Genomic DNA, 16,861 nt, shown 5'->3' with positions numbered 1-16,861 from the left:
AGTCCAGGGAATAGCGGCCCTTCGAAACTGGCTTCGGGAAGCGGTTCGAGAACCGATCGGAGCTCCTCGACGCCCCCTGTCGCGCCCCACTTCTCATTGATGCGGTAGATTTAGCTCGCCTGAGCCACGTGCTCGCTTTCGCTGGTTTGCCGCCTCGCCGGGCCAAGCCGCCCTCAAATTTGGATCTGAAGTTCGAATCGACTTTGCATGACGGTCTGTCATGAATGGTGAAAGCCAACGGCTCGACTTCGTGAGCGATCGCAACGCCTGGCCAATGCTGTATGCCCTTGACTGATCCTGTAGGCAGGCTGCACGAAGCGAAGGTCGCGAGGCGCATGTGCTGATTGATGTGTGTGCTCAATCATGCCAAGGCGGCAAGCGTTCCTTTGCGAGGTGCTTGCATTCGCTGTATGTCACCGGAGACCATGCCGCATCGGGGTTGCCAGAAACGAAGCCGGTGATGAAGCCAGCGACAAGGATGCTGGAACAGATAGGCCCTCTCAAAGCAGCCAGTTCGCATACTCCCCTCTGGTAGCATGCCTGGCTTCCGGTGTTTGGTGACGCCCGATTGGCTCCAATGTTGCATCGATGGCGGTGGCGCGCAGTTCAGCGGTGCGCAGCTCCAATCATTCTCCTGGCGACCCGACACCGCATTCTCTTAAGGAAAGTAGCGTCGAAAGATCCAGCGAGGCTATGTAGCACAGTTCTGCGCGGTCTGCACGCTGAGGTGCAAGCTCAGCATGCCAAAAGGATTTGTCATTGGGGACAATTCCATCATCTTTTGACGCAAAAGGCAGCGCTGAAGTTGTGCGCGTCGATTGGAGCTTGTCCCTGATAGAAGAGTATTGGAAGCGGAACGCTCGCCAGCTCGAATGCGCTCAGGGCGAAGCGATGCAGAGATAGGTAGCACCGAAGGGACATCTGAGCGTATGCGCAGCCCGAAACGAGCATACACGCGACGGATCCGAGATGCTGGCAGTGTGGCGCCTTTGCCGTGCAGAGTGCGGTGTATCCTCCTCATGCCGCAAGCCGGGAGTCGTTACGGCCTGGCGATGGTACGGAAACTGCGAAAAGGCGCTGGTCATAGGAGGTGCGGCGGCCTTGTGAAAGGTGATGGCGATACTTGATGAGCCGCACGCTCTAGCACTATCCGCTGCTTCAGCTGCCAAAGAAGCCAGAGTCAGCGGCTGCGCAAAGATCTGGACAGCTTCGACGAGACCCGGCGCGCTGCTCACTTCTCTGTTGCCTCGCCCCTTGCACCGTGACAGAGTTGCTGCCGCCATGTCTGCTTAGGCTGCCTTGGGAGGTGAACCCTTGTATTCGCGCGAGAAGACTGAAGGATTTGGGATGTGTGCCGGCGAAGACGCAAGCCTCAGAGCGCCTGGATGCCAGCTGAACGTGGTGAAGCGCAGCTACTGGCTCGTCGATGAGCGGGATGCGACGAGCGGACACGCATCGCACATCTCGATGATGAGAGGTGATGTTGGTGCGTTGCAGAGCAAGAGGAGATGGCACACCTGGCCGCCAAGTGTGGGCCATGCTGTGAGGCGCCAGTTCTTCTGAGGACGCGTTGCTGCCGACCCATAAGCCACCGTATCTCGATCATTCGCGCCTCGGTGCCTGACTACTGGCGCGGATGGAGTTCATCGCGCCTCTTGCAAGTCGGAGAAAGCACTCAGAGAAGGCTGTAGGAGCACAGGGGAGACGAGGGAGGGATGCTCATCGAGCTGAGATGCATGTCGCGACGCTTTTGTCGCAGCAGCCGCTACTCACTCTCACCGTGCACCATCCTGCAGCATCGTGCTTCGCAATGCGCTCCACTCCCCTCGAGCCCGTGCGGCCTTCCGAATGCCCTCGATGGCCCACCTGATCACTTGCCCATGCTGCGCACCATCCCATAATCGCTACTTGGACTCGGATGCATCATCCGCAGCTCCTAATGTTGTTGCTGCTGCTGTCACAGTGCGCAATCCTTGGCCTTTCATTTGCCTCACGCGCATTCGAGGAGCTGGAGTGCTCTGCTGACGAGGTGCTGAACGGTGGCAGTGCGGGATGACGATGCAGCACAGCCTTGCTCGTTGCGCGATGCATTGGAGGATTACCACGTGTGACTTTTGTACATTGTTGTGCTGCTGCAGAGCATGGAAGAGAGCAAGCGATGGACAAATTTATCGCGCCTGCGTTGCTGCTGCAAGGGCGAGTATTGAGTGCGTGCGACGGCGCTGTGTGCTGCTGCTGCTGGGCGATGGGGTGGTGCGATGATGTGCTGGGGGCTTGGAGGATGTGCAAGATGTGCGAAGAGCTGATGATCAAGATGATGATTGTGTTGATTGTTGCCACGCATCCACACACCCTCACCGCACGCGTCTATTAATGACGCGCGTTCACCTGATGCACGCGTCGATCGAGCGTGTTGGTCGATCCAACGCGCGCGGGATGAAATGCGATTCAGAGATTTGAAGCGCAACACGGATGCGCGCGGTGAAAGTCGCGTGACGGCCAGTCAAACATGCCCACACCGCTCAGCTCATCCTTCCTACTCTCACTCTCCATCTCAAGCCTCTGCCCCTAGAGCACGCACAACGCTGCGCTCATTCATGCTGTCGTGTCGAGCGCTTACACTCAGCAGCGCATCTGGGTTCTCCCACAGAGCAACGCAACGCACCTCAAATGCACCCTCCACTTCGGCCTTCAGCTGCTTGCGCACCGCTGCGCTGTCTTGCTTCCAACCAGCCAGAGCGATGCGCCGGCCTCTGCACTCGCGACCACCGCCGAAACGTCGTGGAACATGACACCCACTTGACCGCGCGCAATGCATGAATGCAGCTCGGACTCGAAGGCGACGCTGCGATGCTGCTTCTCATCGTCTGTCCCGTCATCCCTGCTCTGCCTGCCAGCTCGACCTGCAAGCCGGCAGTCGCTACGAATGAGCGCGCCTGCACGGACCGCATCTTGTCCTGATCAGCGCTCATCCACCCACCAGAGTTCTTGGAGGCGCGCTTGGGAGGAGGATCTGTGCTGCTGCCGTGCCCTGCAGATGTCCAGCTTGTGCGCACCTCGTCCCTTTCAGCAGCTGCAAGCTACTCTGTAGAGCGCAAGCATGGCGGCATGGTGCAGCTCGCGTCGTGCTCAGGACCAACACTACCATCTTTTTGAGAGAGAGGAGGGCAGGACATCGCTCTGAAACATCCCAGACGCTGGTCTTCGAGGGGAGCGTGCGAGCCTAGTGAGTCCGGCGAGCATGGCACGCTTAGCCCAGCAGCCCTGTCACAGCGCGAGAGACGAGCTGTGCTCTGCTGCAATTGTGCGCAACAGCTCACACGGCCTCACATCAGCACCAGAATGGCCGGCAGAGCACCGAGTGACTTGCGTGGTCAGCTTGCATCTCAGCCCCAGCTCGTCGACAAGCTCAGCTGTGTGGAGCAATGGTGGGCTCATCTCCACGCACAATCCGCCTCGAATGCTCGACAGGCGTCGCTCTGGCAACCGATGAAGCGCACCTCCAGTTCTATGCTTGGCCTAGGGAAGTGCGCAAACAGGCGGAGCGGTGGGTGAGCAGCACGACGCTGCTGGACCTCGGTTGAACTTTGGACGGGAATGGCAAATGCCCATCAGCATACAATGTTGCCAAGAGGAACGTTGGCGGCGCGCTGACCGGTGAGTGCGCTGCTTTGACTCACAGATGCGCATTTGGGGGAGTGTGGTTCGCAGCGCTCCTGCGCATCGTTTGTTTGCCTGTCTAGACTCTGGGGATCATCTGCATATGTCTGGAACGCTCGCCTCTCGTGGTCTTCCATGCATCTACACGTGCACGTAACAACCCTCCGCTGCTAGCAACTCGTCGAAGTCTCCGCCATGCGCCAAGAGTGCTCAACAGGGACCCGTCTCGAGCTGGTCTGCCATGTGCGCCAGCTTGCTCCCTGCTAAGTCCGTTCGCACTGGCTTTTTCGGTGGTCTCATCCTACAGTTCAGTGGCTCGCTCGCCTCACGCAGTGCTGAGTCGTGTCCCACGCGCGTTACTCCTTGCCGTCATGCTTGCGGCCTCTCCATCAAATCGCCATCGCGCACTAACAAGCGCTCTCGCGGCGCGCACATTTGAGCCCACAACGACCTCTGATGGATACGGTTAGCGGATCCGTGCCCGCAAAAGTGGATATGGAGAGGCTTCCGCGTCCAGCGCACTCCGTTCCTCTTCAGTGTCTGTCGGCTTTCCTTTATGCTCCTTCAAGGGTCTGAGCAGCGCTACAAGCCTTGACGATGTCTTTTCCTGTCTTTCCACCAGTCTCTCCACACAGTGTCCTGGTCTGCCGTCTCACAGATAAAGCAAACGGCTTACACAACGATTCAATGGGACGTGCGCGGTGCTTTCCGCAAAGAACGGGTCTTCGGTGTCGGTCCCATTGGCACAATGCTCCTCTTGGCGCTGTTGTAGGAGGAGGGCGACAGGCACTTGAATGGAGCCCTGGTCTCTTTCTTGGCATGCAACCGCCCACTAGCATCTCTAAGAAATTCGCCCCCTGTCTGTCAGGCGTTTTCGGGTCCCTCGGCGTATGGCCCGCAAGGCCCGCAACACCAAGGTTAGGCGAACGCCTTGCTGCGAAAAACTACTGTCGAAAGGCGATTCGAACTTGGTGCTCGGCAAACATCCAAAATAGTCTGATGGTGCAAGCTCTCATATTAGGTGTACCCCTTGGATTGCTTTGCGCAGGGCGGGCGCCGCCGCCAAAGGCCATTACGACCACAACATCCTTTGTACAGCCAAGGTGTGGCGCCTGGGTGTGGAAGCCGTAGACTACCTCGTAAGGGCTTATTCCCATCGTAGAATGTGTTCGCCAGCGTTCGCTTGTAAGTAGCATTGGTATTACTTCGTCCCAGCGATCCTTCGCGATTTGCACGCAGAGCAAGACGCTTGCACCACCAATGTGTCCCTTCGGACCCTCTTCCTTCGAGTGGAGCCCAAAAGGCGGCAGTCTCTATACTCGATCTACACGCTGGCAGTTTGCAAGCAGATCGCGCTCTATATACCTGCTTCTCAACCAATCCCAGCGCCCTCGTGCTTACAGCTCCTGGACAGCTCAGTCAGTAGCTGTGTGGTGTGCTCCTTCCCACGAGGTCAAGCGTTCGCTTCTGCAACGCACACAGAGCCGACCACACGATGACGTTAGCCATGTGGACACAGCTCCTTTTGGTGCGCGGTCATATCGTCGGTAATGCGGACACGAGGAGCTTGAATATGAAGGTTCAGAAAGCCCTCCGTCCGTCAGCAACACTTCATCGGAGTGACTTTGCCGAACGAGCGCCGGACACAGGAGGAGGCATATGCACTTCTGCTTGCCCTTCTAACTCGAACTTTGCAGCAGCTCGCTCATACGTTCCATCATTCGCCAATTGTCCGATGCATGCCTAATTCTGTGGAAGGCTGCTGACACGATTGTCCAGCTCGGTATCGTCGGCCGATCGACTGTGTTTGCGGAAGCGATGATATCGATGCCACAATTTCGACTCGCAAATGCCGACGTGGGCTTAGGATTCCGCATTGGACGCGATGAGAGACGCGTGCATGTCTGCTGCTATCTATGTCAAGTACTAGCCGTGCTGTGCTGTTGTGCCTGCCGAGATTTTGTTATTCTCACAGGGACGGCCACACGCTTGCCTTGGCTACATGTATGGCAGTCGGCCCAGCTCAGATGCGCCGGCGTGAGCCATGCGGAGAGAAAATCCACGAGAGAAGCGAGCCACACAAAAGGTCTGAAAAGGAAGCACGTAGTCAGATTCCATCTTGCTGCCCACGTGAAAATTCCAAAACTTTTAGGCAACTATTCTGTGGGTGTGAGTGGGCGTCCGCACGCGGTCGTTCTCGAATTGCGCCCCTCCTTGTTGTCAGCCGAACACTCTTTCTTACATGTATGTGGTCTTTTGCGCACATTCCTGTTCCCGATTGCAAGTAGAGGGGAAAAAAATGATGCTCAAAAGAAAGAACAAGGTAGTCGGGCCGACTTCGAAACGCGGGGCATGACTGTGTTGACTGATCACGACCAGACTGAGCCTGGGGACCCTAGATCAGTCGGTCTACAAGCCCGGCTGTGTTCAAGCTTCCTCTCCAGCCAGGCGCTCTTCCTCCTCGTGCCCATCACACGAAAGGGCAAGAGTCCGGTGCTCACTCAATCCTTGACATCCTGCAGACTTCTTGAGTGCATGAAAGGCAACTCTCCGAAATAGTCTGTTCATGAGCACTCTGAGTGGAGAAGGAGCAGGTGCTACCAAGAAGACGAAGAAGCTAACCGCGACCGCGGCAACGCTCGCACCGACTCACCCCTCATTTCGCACGATTTCCCTAGAGTAATTCCTCGATTTTCACATTTTCACGTCCTCGTCTCTGCCCTCGATCTCTTGCTCGTCGAAAACGGAGGCAGGCTCGTGCCGACGCGCGTGAGCAAAATGTGGTCTATGTGGGAGTCGAGGCCCTCGGTAAGACACGTGAAATTAGTGACATTGAATAGACTACATACCTGCTTGGAAACATGCCGTCGAGATATAGTGTTGACTATTTTTACTTGCCTGCTGCTTGATGGCGATTTAGTACAGGTGAGCGCCTATCACTGAGGGCTCATCATACACCCTCTGGAAAGCTTTCTTCCTAACGACCAGATCCCGAAGAGACTGAAAGTCCAGACTATAGCCCTCCTGAGTGGCTGTCATCAATCAAAATTGCTGACCACCGAAGGGACGCAATTGTTGAGTCGTGCCAAACGAAGGCAAATAGCCGGGTGGGACGGAGCCTGCAGATTTGCTGGCTTGAATTTTCGGCATCTTTTCAGACGTTTAAATGCACGCACTGACCTTGTTTGCGAGCTGTCCAGTTTTGAGTTGTAGCTACATACATATCAGACGCTGCAAGTGAGGTGGCACAAAGTTCTAGAAACCTTTGCTTCGAAGAGGGTCGACGGCTGGCAGGTCAACGTCGACACAGCTAGCATTGCGCTGGTCAGCACTTCGAGAAAGAGGTGGTACACGTGCCCAAAGAAAACTTGAACGAGCACGCAGCGAGTGAATGCCCGCTTTCCCGGCCACAACACAGTGAAAGGGACTTGTGATGGCTCAGAAACTCTAGAAGCGCTTTTGCAAGCATACTTAAGATTGTAAAATGGAGGAACTGAGCGGAGCACTCGAGAGAAAATCGATTTTTACTCGAGCAAGGCAGCCAAGAAAAATTTAAGGTTCGCAAAGATCCGAATCGACTCTGTCGCTGGTGTATCTCGGAAAGTTGCTGCCAGCACCGCAACCGCGGTGTCAACCTCTCTAATTTGTTGCATTTGCTTTCGGTGTCCATTTTCTTAATCTGTCTTAATTAAGTACCTTTGCTTCATTCCTCTTTGTGGCTCTCGAGCAAAGCTCTTGGGTATCTCAGTTTACTCGCCCGATTTTCTGAATGTCTTGGTGCCCTTTTGTTCAACCCCTTTTCTGACTCTCGAGCAGAGTGGCCTCACCGTGGGGTTCAATTGTCTGTGTCTCCCTGGCGTTGGAGCCACGTACGGAACGTGCCACAGAAATTTTTTTGACATGCGTTCTGCGCTCTTTAAGGACATGTACTCTGCGCTCTTCGAAAAAAAAAAACGCTGCGCCACGTCATGAAGCAGAGGCGCAAGGCCGGCAAGTCAGTCAAATTTTTGATTATGCGCGTCCGACAGAGACAATTACACCTAAGTATGTGTGGTCTATTGTAGCACTGTGGCAAGCTTTCTACGAATGCAGACAATTTGCCGCTAGATTTTCAAGGGTGGCTGCGTGTTAGTCAGGCTACGAAGTCGGATATAGCTTATACTGCTGCTTCCTCTATCTGGCTCTGCCTCGAAGTGATATGATGGTTTCTTGATCGTGTTGTCCTTTTTTTTCTGCGCGCGGCTCGGCCTGCGTGAGTACGGTGTCGCGCATGAAGCCATCTTTCTTCTTCTGAATTTAGGGACTCATAAACCTGAGCTAGAACCCTTGAAGCGGCACTCCTCCCTTTAGATCGCAGTTTGGCAACAAATCTGAAAACATCTGCCGTTTAGGTTAGACACAAAATTGCACGAAACGTGTGCCATTGATTGTGGCAGGCACAGGGTACAAAGAACCTCTGCAAGGGCCCACCATGTTCTCTCTGTCTCCGTCTCTGATATGTGCTCCGTCACTATCATTCTCTTCTCTCTGTCTACTCTTTCTCAAAGGCTTTTTCTGGGCGATCCAGACCACCAGCTGCGACCGAAGACAACAACTTACTCTCAAAGGTTTTTTTGAGCGATTCAGACCACCAGCTGCGACCGAAGACAAGAACTTGATCTCTCACAAATGATGATGGCATGTGTTCAAATCTGCCAAAACCAGATTTTGGCTTGCATGGACAAGTATCACTGTGGCCAGCATCTCCAGCGCGTTCCTCAGGCTTTGACCTTGCTCTTACTGCAATTTGCTCAAGGCACTTATTGTTGCTCGACCTGAGCAAGCTAGAATGAGTGCAATCTGAGAGGGCTCCCTCCAGCTGATTCCTTAATGTTCCTCTCCCATCATTATCTTGTCAAATTTCAGCTCTTTTTCCTCTAAGCACCTTCAAAAGCAACACCATAGTCAGCAACCCCTAAAGACTTCTACAACATGGCGCTCAGTTGTAACATGAGACAATACAAGCAAATCAACAACTATTGCCACAACCAGTTGGTCGTACAAGCACAAGAGCAAGACATGGCCAATTGCAAGGAGGCAGCGCTTGCTCTCTCGTGCCTCCAGATCTCGAACAGCATCAAGAGCCCAAAGGTGAGTGAGATGTCAAGACGGCCGCCCGAGCAGTCCCCGCCGAACCACTGTGAATGCAGTCCATCTTCCCATCTGCGTTGCCAGATACTTTGCAGATGCAGAAAAGACCATCAAGTTCAAGAAGCCCAGCAAGCAGCAGGCAGCTTTTTGCCAGCTCAAGTACACCAAGAAGGAGTTCAAGAAGCGCCTTCATTGCAAGAAGGAAGCAAAACACGCACACCAAAGGAAGCAGCGCAAAGTCTACAACAAAGCTGTGAGTCTCAGTTCCTCAGAACTGTGAAAGTCCAGCGTGCCAAGCTAGCACTTTTCTGACTTTCAGCTATCTCCCAAGCACCTTCGAAAACAACACCACTGTCAGTAATTCACCAAATTTCATCATGGCGCCATCTCGCAACCAGAGGCGATGGAACCAGATCAAAAACTATCACCACGCTGAATCCGTTGAACGTGCCCAGGCGCAAGACCAGGCGGATCGCAAGCAACCCTTATTCAAGTTGCTGGTGCTCAAGCCGCGCCCCCCTCCTCCCTCTCCTCCTCCACCTCCGCCCATGGACAAAGAGCTTCAAGCTCGCAAAAACTTTTTGGAGAAGACCTACAAAGACCTCAACGAGGTCAATCGTATTTGGCAAGCCGGTGCTCCCTTCAGAAAGCTGCTGTGGACCACCAATGAAGAGGTGTCATCTTTTAAAAGCAAGCAGATGAGGGCCGTCAAGAAGGTATCCTTTGCCAAGAAGCTTGTTGCTGACCGCGAGAAAGAGCTCCTGGAGAAGGAGTCTGCTTGTGAGTTTGCCGTTTTGTTATCACCTTTGCAAATTGCCGCTTGATTTCTGAGATGCTTACACGATCTCCTTGTGACTTGCATGCGCAACAGCTACTTCAACGGCAGTGGCATCAAAGTGAAGCCCTTTGACGTACGCGCGCATCGCGCACACCCAAACCCCCGCGCAACTTCCTAACGCGCCTGTCCATGCAAAGCCTATGCATCCATCCACTCCTCCTCAACCACGCAAAGATTCTTGCATTCACATTCTCGATTCACGTTCATTTTTGCGACAGCACTTTTGGTGGTCGCTCGATCAGATCGACCTCTCAAGCTTCATCAATTGCATTTGACTGACCATCCATCTTGCTTCTTCCACAAATACCACTACAGCGTAGTTGAAAGCTTTCTGGATCTTCTATCAAAGCTCTGGCTGCGTGGTCCTGTACGGGGGACTTGGGCTTTAGGAACCTCAGTCACCACGTCATAGCACTCGCTCGTGTGCATGTGGATTGTGCTTGTTGCACCAATGCGCGTTTTTACACGAAAGACAGAACATTTTTTTGATCAGCTTAGCCAGACCACGACAGACCTCAGATCTGGCCGCTCGCTAAATGTACACGAGAGACTGAGATGCTTGCGTATGAGTCTGAAACGATGGACGCATGCATTGATGTGATGGTAATCACATAGGACGCGTATCTACAGGTGCGGCGGCTTTTATGCACGTGCGTCCTGTCACATCAGGTCCTTTGGCTTGACGCGTTTGAGAAGGAAAGAAGAAAAGAGAATAGCTGACCTCGAGCAAAAGTAGCGGGAGAAGCATTCGTGCCAAGTTCTTGCAACGATAAATTCGTAGGGCCCCTCATGTCGCCGGCATGAAGAGAGCGTCACCATCTTGAAAGCCGTGATGAGTCTGCAAGGTGCTGGGATGCGGACGCTCAGATATAAAGCGAGTGACGTCGCATGGAGCAAGTAGCTGGAGACGAAGTGCCTCTATGCAATGACGATCAGACGTGAACAGAAGACGAAGGATGAACAAGGGAGTTACTGGTACTGACCCGGCCATGTGTAGCGCAAGGCACGCGTGGTGCAAGCTCCCAATGCCCATATCTGACGTACTCAGCACTTGACGCGCCAAAGAAGAATCGATGCTTACGACCGACGCGCCATGAACCAGCTGGATGGCTTAGAAAAGCTTGAGGAGGCAAGAGGCGGGGGGGGGAGAGACGGGGAAGAGGCGGGGGGGAGAGACGGGGAAGAGGGGGGAAAGGATATCGTGTCATTCATGCGTGTCACACGTCTGTTGTCACTGATTGCACCTCCATGACGCACTGCACGCAAATGAACAGGTGACTGTGGCTGCGTCAATGGGCGATCAGGGCGTCCAGATCAGTGAGAATCGTGATACTAATATGTTGAGTTGAGCTAGTACCTTCTGCTTGGCAAACGTCGGCGATAATATGTGATGATGAATGGATGATGCTGTGGCGTGAGTAGAATGGTACACGTCTCGCTTTGGGTCATGATTGCATTGCTCCAGACACGATGTCGAACTTCGATCCGCGATCATACGCCGCGTGTCAGAGTGAAGAAGAGTGATCAAGACGGCCCTCAATCTCTTCACCTCGACGCAAACTCTTCGTGACTGAGGCTCTGAATACTTCGCCACGCTCTCAGCAAGGCGGAAGCCATTCCTCAGCCGTCCATGGTAGTCTTTGTACAGAAATTATTGACGAGACAGTAATTGACATTGGCTTGCAGTGAATCGATGGCGGAGGAGCCTCATGGTCTAGTCTACTGGTTCGTTGATGGACGGTCCCTTATGATCTTGAGGAGACAGACGGCTTTGCGGTGTATAGCGGTTGCCTTAAGAAGCCTAGTGCCAGCACGAAGGACATTGACATATTTCTCAAACCTTCTGCTTCCCGCCGGTGCTTGGGGAGCCAGAGTCTTGAGCAGGGGCGCTCGAGCTCTTGAGCAAGTTCGCCGTACGCTTGGCAGTCGAAGCGACATTCCCTCGCGTGGCAGCTTTGCCAGGCGTCAATGCGACTGCTCGACGAAAAAAAGATGTGTACAAGACATCAGTGACTTTGCAGAACAGTGCGCACGCAAGCGAGGCATGATCGGCACGGACCCAGCGACCTTATTGCCTCACCTACAGATGAAGGGCCACCATTTTCCGATTTCGGAGCCTCGGATGACCCGGCAACCCTACCGCTGGCACTTGCACTCTCAGTCTTGAGACATGGGCGATTGAAGATGACACCCCACTTGTCATCGATAGCTTGAGCAGAAGATTTGTTTCCAGAAATGATCGTCGTAAGCTGCGTGTCGCGAGGTGGGACAGAGCTCTCTTGCTCCGGAGGGCGCGGCTGTGGTTGCGGCTCGCTTTCAGCCGGCCTAAGATGCTGCTCCTGGGATGAGACAGTGTGAGTAGAGAACATCGTCATTGCTCGCTCATGACGCTTAGAGGAGTGACGATTAAAGCGAGAATGCCGATGAAGGAGGCCCGGCGTCGTCGCAAAAGAGCATGAGAGGGGCGACGCAAACATTCTACTTACAGGGACGCGCCAGCGAAGGTGGGCAAGATATCGTTGCTTCTCGTCGTAGCTCTGAGGCTTCCAAGTGAAGATGGAGAAAGGGCAACGTTTGACACCCTGCTCCATCTTTGCGATCTGAGATGGCAGAGAAAAGGACAGGTCAGCGTGTGGTCCTGAGAGCTGAAGATGGTCGTGATTGAGTGCACTGACCTCGCGATCCAGCTCGTCCGTGGTGAGAGGCTCCATGTTGAAGCAAAAGGTGGTGCTGGTGATCACCGCGCTTGCTCTGCTCTTCTGACGGGCCACAAGTCTTCGAATCGGCCTATGCAGGGAGACCAGTGAGGCTCTCCCGCAATGAGTTGTGAGCCTTGATGGTGGAGTGCAAGGTAAGGAATACTGCCCAACCCCCGACGCTTCCTTGAGGCGATTGCGATTGCACAAAGCGTAGCCCGTGCGTCACAGGCACAATCGCATATATGCTTTGAACAGATGGGGACGAGGGCAAGATCGTTCACGCAACGCAGTCGAGGTTGGGAGTCAAAGTCTTGAGGCGTGAGTCTTGAAGGTCGATGAATGCCTGATGCATGCGCGCAAGATGCACTGATGCACTTCCCGCGCGAGAAGACGTCTCGAGCGACAGCGGACTCTTTCGGCATTCGTACGCATCAGACGCTGTTCTGAAGCGCGCACGCGAGCATTTACTTGCTGCTCTGATGAGGAGCGCGCTGCCCCCAAATCGTCAATCAGCAGCAATGAATGTGAAATGTGAATCATAATGTTGCGAACGATGGGCTTTTGCAGACCAGCGAAGCGCGGTCTATAGTCTGAGCGCCACGCGAGGTCCGTGCACTGATGCGCGAGATTTGCATCAATCTTGACTCGCGAATCGTGAATGCAGTCGTGGTCGCGAGTCCGAGTTGCGGGCCACAGTCGTGGATATGAGATCATCGCGAGCAGCTCAACATCATCACTTTTGACTGCACTACTCAACCATCGTACCTGCTGCTAGCCCACCAACTAAGTCTCTTTTCAAGCGCTCGCAGAGCGAAAGTCAAAAGCAGCAGCTTCTGCAAAACCATTGCTGCGATGTCTCGCTCGCGCGCCCAACGCGCCTTCTCCAATTGGCTGTCCGAATGATCAGTCGACTTACCTTGCAATCGACACGCTCAAGCGCCTGGATCATGCTGACTGTTGGCAGAGCCTCGAGTGATGAGATATGGCCGAGGCATGAAACGCTTGACAAGCAAGCTGGCATGTCAAGAAGAGCAAGCTAGAATCCTCCACGCTTTCGTTCTTGCCCCACGCCACTGCGTCCATACCGAAAATAGGGCACCGTTTCCACAGGCCGCACTATGACAGCGCACTGGCGCAAATTTACGCAATGCTAAGCTCTGGCCAGGACCATGACCTCATGGATCCCACCACTTTCGAGTGGGCTGCTGGGCTACAAGGTGGGTGAAGCAGCGCGTAAAACCTCAGTCCGAGCTCATTTAGACCACTGCAAATTCATGCTTCCCTGAGACTCTTGTTGCAAGTGCTTGGAGGCTTGACCGGCACCAAAGGCAAATCAAGCCAGCGACGAATAGCAAATTACCACCTACGCGAGCTTTGCTCCTCTGAATGAAGGCGGCATGATGGACATCAGCGCGCAAGCTGGGATATGGAAACGATACGATGCAGTTGTACTTAGTCAGATCTGCTCGTCAGTCTGCTGTGAAGACGCCCCCAGTCCAATCTACAGCATCCTCAACATCGAGCCCTACCAGCCGGGAAGGAGACACTTTCACATGATCTGAGCCTTCGGTATGGAGGCTCCGCACGTCGACCAGACTCGAGACACGGGTTTTGTCCGAGTGCAATGTCTAGATTTTTTTTACTGGTCCAGGTCATCCAACACCTTGTCAGCAAGTTCGATCACTCTACTCGAATCTCACCATGCGCTAACCTCACAGTGGGCGCTCGAATGGCACAAGACTGCAGACTTTTGACTCCCCAAATTAATGTCTTGCTAGTACATCCGAGAAGTCGTCCAGCCCTTGCATTCGAAACGTGCCCGGGCAGCTGCGGAACAAAGCTGTGCGACTTTCCACATGCCTCGTACGGGATTTTGCCGTCGCATGTTGGCGTAATGATCAAACGCGTTCGCCTCCCTCTCCTCAAATTTTGTCTTGCGCAAGACGTGACCACTTAGAGCGGTTGTTCCACATAAGAATTTGATCAATATAGGTATGCGCACGCTCCGCGACTAAAACAAAATTAACGGTCAAAACTCGCTCACTGTGTCCAGTGGGAAACAGCGAACTTGCAACCAGTCGGCAGAGGTGCCCTCATCCAGATGTCAACTGCCTTCATGTAGCTGAATGCAATGAACAGAGCCCCACAGCCTTAGCTTTTCCTCTCCTTTGCGACTTCGGTCGCGCGATCAATGACGCGGACTGTTTCTGCTTCTGGATTAGTCAAGTCTCTTGAGCAGCATGGAGCCTCAATGAAAACTCAGGGTGTCAGCTTTTATGTCGGCAGGTCGAGCCGGTCCCTGTCTCCGCTGGAAGGTATATCGAAAAGAGAAGCAGCCTTTTCACCCGAATATACGTCTTGAATCTTGTCTAATGCGGTATCTTGCTCGCGTTGTCCTAAACGGATCGGGTGGGGCTGTGAACAGCTGCCTGCATCTCTCTTCTGGCTTTGCCTCGCAAGACTTGCCCAGGAAACCCAAACGAGCAGCCGTAATGACGGGTTTGCACCTAAGCTCGCAATGACCGTTTGCCTCCCAGCTCTCTACGAAGCGTGTAGCTGATCACAATCGAGACAGAATCCCAATCGAGTTCGGTCACCGAGTCTGCCCCAGAATGTGACACCAAAGCTTCGCGCTAAATTGCTCTTCTATGTATTGCCAAGATTTTGTGTATGCCTTCGTGTAGCGACTTGCTTCGCTCATTGCTGCAAGATTCCCGTGCACTGACGCGTGCGAGCTTTTTTTGTTTTTTTTTTTTTGTTTTTCATTTGACACACCCATTTATTTCCGACACTTGAGTTGCGTTCGACCTTTTGCAGGCATCAAATGATCAATTCGTAGCGCTGAAGTTGTCTAGTTCGATGCTGTAAAAATTGCAACACTCTTTCAGCCAGTCAATCCTCACACCATTGCGGCAAGCGCTTTTTAAAGAGAAGAAACCGAGTTCAGTTGAAGAGTGGTTACGGCTTCTGTCGAAATTTGATCGAGTCTTTGCGCTTGACGAGAAAATTGATCGGATGGAGTCTAGAGTGATTCTCATCTCATTTCACCGTCTATTTCCACTTCAGTGCTGCACTCTGAGAATGAATTTGTGTCAATCAATTTGTTGAGGTTGGGTCTGCATCATGCTCAAGATTGTAAAAAGATGCAGCCAAATTTGTTCCAGACGCTATGACGCGTGTGAGGGGATGTACGTCTCTACAACTGGTCACTTGACATTTTGGGTATGCGAACTGCAAATGGGAGCCCGGGCGCCTTCACTTCGCGTTTTTCGAGCCGAACGAGCTAGAATCATACCTCGCCACCCTCGACTCCAGCGACCTTCGACTCCAGCGTTCTACGTTCAGCACAAGGGTGTTTATGCAGGTTCTTTGCTTCGAAGGTCTTGCGCTTGTTACACATTTGTACGGCGGATTAATTCCTCCAATATGACCTGCATCTTGCCAGCACGCCAAGAAATACACAGTGCATGACCAAATTAGCCTCTCTGTCTAGAGGCTAGAATAATCTGATGTAATTTGCCGGATTTTCACCCGCAAATCGCATACTTGTGTATTTTCTTTTCGTCCAAGAGACCGCTATAATAGATCAATAAGAGTCTCAGGAATGAAGGACGAGTTTTGAATCGTGGAAGTTTTATGCGGGTATTGCACCCAGAGCTCCAAGAGTATTCTGCGACCAAACATGCTCCATGCAATCTGTAGATTAGAGTGCGGACGTAGCGCAAGCAATCTTTGTCATTGCGAGTGTGATAGCTCTCAACAATCGCAGAAAGCCGCTTGGCGTCAGCATTGCCTCTTGAGCTGTGGAGTGGGAGGCGTACTGCGCCCATGTGAATGTAACAGCCTGCCGTAAGCCAGCCGCCTGATAGCTTGAGCTGTCTTTTTGTGAAGGAAGTTGTCAGGACTTGACTTTGATTAAGGAGGACACGCAAACATGTGCACTGACTCTACAACAACATTTTGAGCAGTCTGGCCACAGGAGGCAGCGCAGTTTCCAGGAAGAGTGCTGGAAGGCTTGTCAAGTGTTGTTTGGACCAAAGCAAGCACCAAAGGGAGAGGAATACAAGCAGTCTGTACACACCAGCACACCGACTGGTAAGTCAAAGACCCGCTTGTCTCACCACCCTGACCTGGACAGCACTCTAAGAATAATTGTCTGCAGGCACTGCGGATGAGCGAGATCGAGCCTTGAAAGTCTTGCCAGGCACATGAGTGTCGTAGAGAGCCCTTGTAGTCTCGGCAAGCTGGCACGAGATTGGCAGGCGGGGTAGGTGAAGCGGGCTATCCGAAGGTGCCGAGCTTCATGATCTCATCATATGAAGGGCCAGGTCAAGGCTACAATGGTATCCCTGACCCTTGCCATCGTGAGTGCCTCTCCACGGAATGATGCATCGTTCGACATTCGGTCAGCGTGCGTCCAACGAAGAGCGACCCGCGCACACTGAAGCAGATCTATAGAGGCTCAGCCCACGACGGATCCTGATGTGAGAGTGTGATGCTGAAGTGAGAATGCATGATCAGGATGATGATGGCA

The 16,861-nt window shown here is 53.3% G+C and overlaps 4 protein-coding genes across 4 annotated transcripts; 2 read left to right on the top strand and 2 right to left on the bottom strand.

Annotated features, from left to right (window-relative positions):
• Positions 1–607: 607 nt before the first annotated feature.
• Positions 608–1,862, bottom strand: IE81DRAFT_169367 (hypothetical protein). Its single transcript, XM_025510609.1, has 3 exons — positions 1,774–1,862; positions 1,236–1,685; positions 608–1,162 (listed from the first exon to the last, which is right to left on the bottom strand). The coding sequence occupies exons 2-3, from the start codon at positions 1,537–1,539 to the stop codon at positions 879–881; spliced, it is 588 nt and encodes a 195-aa protein (XP_025368781.1). The 5' UTR covers positions 1,540–1,685; positions 1,774–1,862; the 3' UTR covers positions 608–878.
• A 2,316-nt stretch (positions 1,863–4,178) lies between these two features.
• On the top strand, positions 4,179–5,135 carry IE81DRAFT_169240 (hypothetical protein). The gene has a single exon (XM_025510607.1). The coding sequence runs from the start codon at positions 4,258–4,260 to the stop codon at positions 4,789–4,791; it is 534 nt and encodes a 177-aa protein (XP_025368780.1). The 5' UTR covers positions 4,179–4,257; the 3' UTR covers positions 4,792–5,135.
• Positions 5,136–8,631: 3,496 nt separating this feature from the next.
• Positions 8,632–9,645, top strand: IE81DRAFT_330799 (hypothetical protein; the record flags this gene model as incomplete). The annotated part of the gene is made up of 4 exons (XM_025515206.1): positions 8,632–8,794; positions 8,886–9,043; positions 9,189–9,570; positions 9,623–9,645. 4 exons carry the CDS (start codon positions 8,632–8,634, stop codon positions 9,643–9,645), a joined length of 726 nt encoding a protein of 241 aa, XP_025368779.1.
• A 1,817-nt stretch (positions 9,646–11,462) lies between these two features.
• Positions 11,463–12,612, bottom strand: IE81DRAFT_367332 (hypothetical protein; the record flags this gene model as incomplete). Its single annotated transcript, XM_025517072.1, has 4 exons — positions 12,304–12,612; positions 12,115–12,228; positions 11,709–11,967; positions 11,463–11,602 (listed from the first exon to the last, which is right to left on the bottom strand). Exons 1-4 carry the CDS (start codon positions 12,337–12,339, stop codon positions 11,463–11,465), a joined length of 549 nt encoding a protein of 182 aa, XP_025368778.1. The 5' UTR covers positions 12,340–12,612.
• Positions 12,613–16,861: the final 4,249 nt, after the last annotated feature.

Source organism: Ceraceosorus guamensis (assembly GCF_003144195.1).
Source record: "Ceraceosorus guamensis strain MCA 4658 unplaced genomic scaffold IE81scaffold_40, whole genome shotgun sequence".
Lineage (NCBI taxonomy): Eukaryota > Fungi > Basidiomycota > Exobasidiomycetes > Ceraceosorales > Ceraceosoraceae > Ceraceosorus > Ceraceosorus guamensis.
This window is presented reverse-complemented; position numbering and strand designations above follow the sequence as displayed.